Raw genomic sequence first — 9,379 nt, 5'->3', positions numbered from 1 at the left:
TAATTTAAAAAAAAAGAAAGATCTTTTGGAGCTTCTATTTTGGGATAGGAATGGGGAAGAAAACAAGCACAAGATAAATAAAAAATGTTTTAGATAGTCACAAGTCATACTAAAGAAAAAAAAAATACACTTCCAGAATAGAAGATGACAAGGCCAGGGGTGGTAGATAACTGTGTTGTGACTAGTGATGTGAGAATGGAGAACCCAGAGCCCAGAGTTGGCTTATAATTAGTGTCTGTCCTCTACGAATGGTGGATGAGAGAAAAAGGATTTTCCCCAACATGCTTTTCCAAATCTCCACATTTTTGCAGTGATGTTAAAGATGCTGGCTTGATGCTTAAAAATGGAGAATTTTGAATATCACACAAAGGAGTGCCTCTTATTTCATAGGGAGAAAGCCTGAGTTAGGATGGTAAAGAATTTTCAAATCTTAAATGAAGTCACAGAAAAGAAATGCAGTTCAGTTTCCATTCGAAATTCTCATACCAGGAACTTCTCATTGAAGGGAGTATACATTCACGTCTCAAATAATGAAAAGACATGAAATGTTTGGTTAATTGTAGTAAAGAAGATACTGAAGATCTCAAAGTATTGCATATGGATAACAAGTAATATTACTTAACAGAAACGTCACATTTCTTTGTGAACTTTCCAGTACATGCAGTGTTTTGATGTTCATGTTGTTCGATGCTCAGGCTTGTTTGCATTTACAACAGAATCTTTATACTTAATTCTTCATGGAATATTGAGAGCACAACTTATTTTCAGGGTTAGCCAAAAAAGATAGACTTTATATTGCTATCAAAAACTTATCCACAGGCTATAACTACTTTCAAAAAGAATTTGTTATTCAGATAAGGGTTTTTTTTTTTTGGAATTAGGCCAAAATAAACAAATGTTTTAAAAACTACCAAGAAAATACAGAGAAAATTCTTAAGATGGAAATATTTATGCTCACAACCACAGTGATGCTGTGTATTTAAACTGATATACTGTAATGTAAAAAACGTATCAGGTTGAGCTCAGAAGATTCAGGTACAAATCTTCTCCATTTCTGATTTGTCAGGGCAGACAGAGAGGAATATGATTTGGAAGAGCAATATAATACTCAGCAATCGCTTTGAGAGAAAAATAAGTGGCTCTATAGTTTCAAAGTCAGAGTGTTAAATTGGGTTTATGATATAAGCAGCATACACTGGTAGAATGAGATAGGATGATGTGAAGTAAAGTTAGAGCGATACGATATTGGTGGTTGTTCAAACAGGAAGGATACTGTCTTCTAGCAGCTTCAGTAGCAGGAATTAGGGATTCCATTTTTGGGAAAAATGGTAGAATATAATGTTATAGTGGGCCTAGAACCAAGACATTAAGCCATTTACTTGTCTAGGACTCATTCTAATCATTTTCTAGGTACAGGATGGATCCTAGCTGAGAAGTTGTATTAGTTGTCTGTTGCTGCATAAGAAATTAGTACAAATGTAATGGCTTAAAACAGCATCCCTTTATTAGCTCACAGTCCTATAGGTGGGGATACTGGCATGGAGTGACTAGGTTCTGTGTTCGAGGTCTTAAAGGTCTGAAATCAGCATTTTTAAACCCTTGTCAGATAATTCTAACATCTAATTCATCTCTGTTGGCATCATCTGTCCCATCTTATTCAAGCTGTCATGTATCTGGTTCTTGGTATAAGTTGTGATATTTTATTGTCTTTTGGACATTTTGGCTATTATGTTAGGATACTTTGGTCCCTATTTAAAGTGTTTTGTTTTTTTTAATTTTTAGCAGGCATTCACTCTTTATAGGTTTGGCACACATTTCCTGTACTTTTATGGACGGTGGTTCCATGATAACCTAATTTTCTGACCCTTTGTGGTACTCTTTTGGTCTGTTTCTCTTGTGCAGGTGGGGTTACCTCTGGTCCCTTCTCATGCTGCTTATGGGGTCTGAAGTAGCTTCCCCAGGATACGGCACTTGGTGCTTCTGGTGAGGGAAGGGCATCTCTGGAACACGTGATGAAGAGTCCTTCCTGGGCCAGGCACTTGTGACAGAATCTCCCTGGACTGTAAGGAGTGGAGGGTGCTTACCAGGTTGAGAGCTTTCTGTGGAGGGATCTCCGTTGCCAGTACCAGCAAGTTGCCTGATGTTTCTGGGGAGGGGAGAGGAGTCTCAGGCCCATCTGAGGAGAGCATTGTCCAGGCGGGAGCTTTTTGTGGTAGGAGCACTTTTGCTGGGACCCTTAGCCACTGACGTGTCTGGGTGGTGAAGGGGGATCTCAGGCCCAGTGGGGAAGGAAAGCACTTTCCCTGGTCACTTAGTGTCATCAGGGCTTCCAATTGTTCGTCGTTGCAGGTTCTGCAACGCTCGCCTGGTGTTTGGGGGATTTCCATTTGATGTGATGGAGGAAGAGCCTCTTTGAGCCAGTTCCTGTTACTAAGTTGGGAGTTAGGAAATGCTGGGCCTGGATCACATTTTTTTGTTGGTAGAGGGTCATAAGGTGCCCTGCCATGAGGCTGTTCATCCATTCTGAGGGTCCCTAGGCAATTCACCTTCTCTAGACCTTTCAGAGATCTCCTTTGGTTGTCTCATATTATTTCTAGGATATATAGTTGTGCGTATAAAGGGGGAGTAGGGAGAGGGGAGTATAAACCATCTTATCTGGATTAGAAGTCCTCTCTGTGCCTTTTAAGTGCTCCCCTGATTAGGTCAGGCTCACTCTGGATAATCTCCCAATCAACTGTGCTATATATCATAATCTAATAATGGGAATGATATTCCATCACATTCACAGGTCTCATACTCAAGGGGAGGGGCTCCTACAAAGATCATTGGGCATCATCTTAGAATTCTGTCGACCACAGAATGTGCATGTGAATGTACTGAAGCATTAATTAAGCAATTATCATCCTTTGGAAGGTTTTAATCTGTTAGGATAGTATGAAAGCCAAGTACTGTTATAATTATTCTACTCACTTTAAGTGAAGTATATCTGATATCAAAGATACTTCCTAAAAATCAGACTATTCAAACAACTTTCAGAAGTTAATGTAAATTTCAGAGGTTTGAGCCAAGCCTTCATTTCTGGCCATGCAGATATCTTCTGTGTGAAAAATATGCTACCTCAAAGATGTTTTCAAAAACTTCACCACCACTCCCCATTTATACGTTGTAGTTATGTGCAAATACTGTGGCTGCCAGCAATTCACAGAGAAAAGAAAGGTCAGTGATGTTGCTGACTTTAACTTTTTAGAGAAGGTGTATACTTAACACTGCCTACATTTGTATAGGTTGCACATTGCACAAAATTTCTGATTACTGCTTTAGGTTATAATACAATGTACTCTCACCTATACCAGGATTGAAAAATTTAAGCAAAATTTTCTGGACTGGCCAATACAACCCCCCAAAAACAGCCTTCAGGCTGAATTAGGAGAAAAATCCTTCACTATGTTTAGGTTGGAAGGAAGCATGACCTAAATTTTGATTTCAAATACTCGGGGTTTTGGGTGATGGGTTTTACTGGGGACAATTAGAATTGAACTATGTAGACATGTTTCTTGAAGCCAAGTTTTACCTTTAAGGCTTTCATATTGCAGCTTGTGAGGCTCCAAGCAGCAATTGGCTACTTTGGGTCATTCACACAAGGATTCAGAGTCATATATAAACCATAAAACCCTTTATAAGAAATCAGAATCTGTTTTAAAAACTAATTATATGAACTAAACATATATAGAAAGAAATTGAAGCTTGAATATATTGAAGCAGCAAAAATTAAAGACATACCTATAACTGCCCTTTATCCTTAGTTGTTTACAATCACAGCAAATCAAAGTGTGACATGTTTAAGAGAAAGGTAATTAAGTTCTAAGGCTTTGTCATCTTATCACTTTTAAAAATACAAGATCTGAGTAAATGAAAGGAAAATAGAGAGGGTTGTTAAAGAGCTGAGTCATAGAGTGGAATAGAGAACAAGCGGAAGCGGAAGAGGCAAGAAAGCGTACACAGGCTGGGTTTGAAGAGAGTTGGGAATGCTGGTTGTGGTAGATGGTCTCTGATTTGCTTACCGGATCTACTCGCCATCCTTCTTAACCCTGCTTCGTGATTCCAGGAGGCTGATCTTTATCAGCTTCATGGACCAGTCTCTCTGTGTCTTCAGGTTGGGTTGGGTTAATATGACCTACTGATAAGTGATTAGAAGTCAGGAGGAAAGAAGGCAAGGGTATTTATTTCCATGATCTGCCCCCTTCCAAACTTTAGGTTGGCAGTGGATGCCATTTTCTAAGGTTACATCTCTTGTTGGGTGGGCTTCTCCTATAACTCGAAGACATTCTGGGTTGCAGGAACTGCTATCTCTCTATGCCCCTTCAAACCTCGTGGTTATAATACTGGTTTCTCACAGCTGCTAGCCTCAGGGCACTTCATCATCTCTTGGTTTCCCTTCATTTCTTACACACTTTAGTCTCTTCATTAAATGCTATTCCATCACTCTTTTAAAGTGTGCCATCAGTTTTTAGCTAGAACTGACTGATACATTGGTAGTGGGGAATAGGCGAAACGTTAAGGTAGTGTTAGGGAGGTGGGATAAACTGCTGTGGAGAGAGATAGGAAGAGAAGGGTTTCAAAGCTTTTTATGGCATTCTAGGAATGTAACATGACTTCTTTATGTGAATGACTCTAATGTAGTCTTAAATGGCTTCTTAATTATTGATCTTTGGTTGGGTTTCTGTTTCTCTGCATGCACAACCAGGATTGAACAGGGCTAAGAGATGTCTGGGATTTACATGACGAGATAATACTACTAGGATCTATCTAGATTCATTATATCATATTAAGACATTTCTCCCATGGAATCAGGAACATCCCAACCCAGTGCACATGCTAAGTTTTTATTGAAATTCAGTGAACTGCTATGGTGTGAAATTAATTTTTATTGTCAGTCCCCTGCGTCGGCAGGCCGACTCTCAAGCCCTGCGCCACCAGGGAAGCCCTATAACACTTTATATAGCTGAGAATTCATCGATCAGGATTTTCACTCTCATTGGAATCCACTACTTGCCTGCGACAAATCGGACACGTAGAGTTCTCAGACAGCCAGCGATCAATGCAGTGAATGTGATATTCATGGGAGCAAGGTAGTATGCGAAGCTTGCTGTTTTCTGTGTACTCTGTAAGGCAAATGCTGCAGGCTTTTAGTGCATCATTTTCACCAAAAGATCTTACAGCCAAGCTGTCAATCTGTGCTTTGGTGAGTCCTGTAGTTTGCAGATCATGGGAGGACCCAGAGTCACTTTCATCATATATTATTAGGCTAATTTGTCTACCCACTTGCCTGGTCTCTGATGATAAGTCTGCTGCTAAGTTTGTTTCTTCACTGCCTTCAAACATCAGTGATCTAATTCCTGAATTTTCATCACTTGAGCTGGAACCAGAAATAGGACTAGAACTGGAACTAGACGTACAATTGGGGCTTGAATGACAACTCAGTGTGGAACTTGAATGGGTATCATAGCTAGCATTTGAATCAGAACCAAATGTACCACTACTACTACCATTAGGTGACTCTAGCCATTCCATGTTTGGACTTGGAGGTGAGACACTATGCTCTAAATTACTGTCACTGTCCATAAGGTTATTTGAGTTACTAAATTCTGTCATTGTCTGCCTTAACGTGCTCTGAATTGGAACAGATGTTGTATCATTTAAGCTAGTATTGAACATTCTGCAAACGGGATTTCTAATGGTATTGACATAAGCTCTCACACCTGCCCGCTCAGAATGTGAATACATATGCCTCAGTCCTCGTTCACTTTCAGAAGTGACAGTGTTGTTTGGTGTCTCAGATGTTAACTGAGTTCTACTAGCTCTGCTGTCTCTCTGAGAATATGCTCCAGAATGAACTTGTCCTACTTCAAGATTGAAGGGTATGGTTGGACATATTTCCCTCATTCCCCAAGATTCACCACTGCTGGTTGTATCTGGAGAATTTTCTCCATGAACGGCATTCCTTGTTCTAGAAGTTTCAATAAGACCGCTCTTTTGCAACTCAAATCCAGTCATTTGCTGTGTCAATATTTCTCGGTGCTCAGTTCTAGAAAATCTCGCATTCTCACTTAGCAGAGGCTGCTCAAAATTCTGAGAGGGTATACTATGACTCAGTCTTTGTACAATTTCCCTAAGTGAACGTGGAGGCGACCAACTTTCAATTCTTGCTCTGGTTCTCCGATACTCTGGGCTCCTACTTCTTGCTCGTCTCTGACTTGTGGTAGGTGGGAATTCCATTAATGTTTCAGTTGTATCTTGTTCAGACATAGATGGTCTTGTAAATATTGATTCAGATTGTGGACTTTCCACTTGCCTTTGGCTGTCTTCCATATTTTCTCTTCTGGGAAGTCTTGCAGACGCTACATATTCATTCTCTGGATTTGGACTCCCATGATCAAGGTTAGCATTTATTTCTAAACTGAATATGAACTGATCACTTTTAGGATTAATTTGGCTCTCTTCTCTCCAAGATTGGTTTTCTCTTTGTCCACTTGTCATATTTTCAGTTTGTCCAGAACAGTTAAGCCAGTCTATTAGAGAGTCACCACTAGACACGTCATCTGAAGAGTCTCCTCTGTCTGTTAACAAAAAAAAGTGGGGAGGGTGCATAAAAGAACTACCAAAATTAGAACCATCATAAAATAGCACTCTGAAACTTTGTTTCAAAAACAAACAAAAAATGAGAACTTAAATACTCAGGTGTTTTCAACTGATTTCACATTTATAGAGTTAATATTTTATAAACTGCACTGTGTAGATTTATAAGTAAAGGTAGAAAAGTTTCGATTCCATCCAAAAAGAGTGAGCTAATCCTAGATAAACTTAGAGAATTTTTTAAAAAGGGAATCCGGAGGAAGTCTATGTTTCAGTATTTCATCATATACACAGCCCTGTGTACCACTGTCAGAGGAATGTCAAGAGACTTTTTTTTCAGTCCACTGTCAAAACACTAATGCAATTAAACAAGGTAAACACCAGTTAAGGTACAATGCTAGTAGTTTAGTTCAATTTACATTATTGTCTAATTTTCATTAGTCTCCAACATGACTACTTCTAGGCTTTTCACTTATGTGCTTTTGATAATAGATAAGCTGTTTTAAAATATAAGGTTATTGCCCAAACATAAACAAGTTTTATAGGTTTAAAAGTGTTTGCATTTTGAATACTTCTTAAAGTTACCAAGATTTTTAATTGACATTAAATTGAAGGTCAGATCAAATGAATAGACTGAACCTAGCATGGTACCTATAAGACCATGTTCAAGAGCCAAAGTATTATAGTATCCTCTTCATTAGACAGCAAAATCCTCTGCTTCACACTGGAAGGGAAGGCACCAGACCTGAGGTCCGAGCAGGGTTTCTCAGCCTTAGCACTACTGACATTTTGGTGCTGGACAATTCTTTGTTTTGGGGAGCTATCCTGTGCATTGTGGGATATTTGGCAGCATCCCTGGCCTCTGCCCACTAGATGCTAGTAACACCCATGCCTCCCCTGTGACAACCAAAAATATCTCTAGCCATTGTCAAATGTCCCCAGGTGTTGAAGAGAGCACAATTGTCCCCAGTGGAGACTATTTCTGTTTGCTTTTTTTACATGTCTATGTAGAAAAAATAATTCAGGAAGTAGGAGGGACTTTCAGTTGAGGTAGAAAACCAAGAAAAATACAAATAGGCTACTTTGCACTGTTTCCCAATTAAAACAAGCCAAATGTGAATCAGGAAAACAAACAAACAGACCTTGACATGCTCACCAAAAATCAAGTAAATGCCAGTTCTTTTTATGAGAAGTTACTTACCAAATGAATGTAAGTCACTTCTGTATAATTTACTATTTCCTATTATGAAGTTACTATTTCCTATTATGAAGTTCCTTATTCATCCCATCCTATTCCCTCCAAAAGCAGAATATACCTGTATTTTCATCTGAGTCTTGTGGTGCGTTTTCTTTAATTAGCTGAAGTCTTCTCAGCAACTCTTCTTCCGTACTTTCACCTGGAATGCCTAGAAGATTGTTGTCTCTCATAAGTTCGTAATCTTCTTCACTCAGATTATTTACGAACCTGGAGAAATCTTCTTCCCGAACCAATCGGTCCGTTTGACTAATGTGTTGGGCCGAAACTCCATCTCCTTCATCGTTGGAATCCGAGTTTTCCATCTTAATAAACAAGTGGAAAATTATCTGAAATTCACGACGTGCTGTTGAAATTCACCAATGGTCGTTTCGTTTTCTTCGCTTTCTACTTCCTGCCAGAGTGTCCGGTTCCGACTCAGTCGGATGACCCTCCGCACAGATTCCTCCCTTCTCCCTTCCCGACTCAGTTCTGTGGCCCCTGGTGACGCAACAGTTGGGAGCCGCCTCGAGCCCAGAACTTGCTAGACGTTGCCTAGGCACCCATTATCTTCCCCGCTGTTACCGAGTAGGGACTGGATTCAGGTTAGGTTTCATTTCATTCAAAACCAGCCAATGTTACTGAGGGTTTATAGTGTACCAAGCACCGTGCTTCACCTCGTTTCACCCACATGAGCCTATTCTCAGGTTTTCAGGCTCTGATATGCTCTATTTATTCGTTACATTCCATAGGACTGCCTTCTTCAAAATGCCATGCCAAAGTCAGCCTAGTTCAATGCAGCAATTCTCATTTTCAGGTGCCCAGGGACCTCCGCCTTTTCTCCTCATGAATTTCTCAAATCCTAGACTCTCACTAAGAAAGCCCACAATTTTGGATAATTTACCAGGGCCCTGGCTGAGTCTCTTTAGTGTGTCCTCTCCCTTTTAACTGTTAATGGCTTCATCTTGCATTATATGGTCCTTCAGTCTTGTTTCAAACAAACAAGAAACACCAAAACTTTGGCAGGCTTTTCTGCTCAGCCAGGGAATTCCTTCTCCACAAAAGCATCACGTTCATTTTTGTCCTCCTTTCTCATAAATATTATAAATAGTCCTTAAGCAAAACTAGCCAGAACATCACAGGAACTTTTAGGACAGATACATAATAGTTACTTTGTCTGCCACAGTGAGTACTGACTTTGCTGATTTTGTCGCATGTATCACCTGAAAGGCTTGGTGAAAATAAAATAACGCTCATTTGCAATGCTATCTGGAGGAGACCTCTAATTCACTCTCAGTACACAGCTTAGAAGTTTAAGGAGCTGTGTAAATTCACGGTTGTTGTTTTGTTCACGGTCCACAGCAGGCTTTCTTGTTTGTTCTCAAGGAGATGGAAGGATGGTAACTTTACTGGTGTGACAGTGAAGAATCTAAGTCTATGTCCTGATTTTGACATTTGTTCGATGCCTCGTTTAACTTAAGCTAGAAAAATCAATCTTTCCCCTCTGAATCA

At 39.7% G+C, this 9,379-nt stretch overlaps 1 protein-coding gene across 1 annotated transcript; it reads right to left on the bottom strand.

Annotated features, from left to right (window-relative positions):
• Positions 1–5,010: 5,010 nt before the first annotated feature.
• On the bottom strand, positions 5,011–8,193 carry LOC308611696 (E3 ubiquitin-protein ligase RLIM-like; the record flags this gene model as incomplete). Its single annotated transcript, XM_081260385.1, has 2 exons — positions 5,011–6,617; positions 7,950–8,193. The coding sequence occupies 2 exons, from the start codon at positions 8,191–8,193 to the stop codon at positions 5,011–5,013; spliced, it is 1,851 nt and encodes a 616-aa protein (XP_081116511.1).
• Between the last annotated feature and the right edge of the window lie 1,186 nt (positions 8,194–9,379).

This window comes from Mesoplodon bidens (assembly GCF_964165515.1).
Source record: "Mesoplodon bidens genome assembly, contig: HAP1_SCAFFOLD_817, whole genome shotgun sequence".
Classification (NCBI taxonomy): domain Eukaryota; kingdom Metazoa; phylum Chordata; class Mammalia; order Artiodactyla; family Ziphiidae; genus Mesoplodon; species Mesoplodon bidens.
Note: the sequence above shows the minus strand (reverse complement) of the source record. Positions and strands in the feature narration are given on the sequence as shown.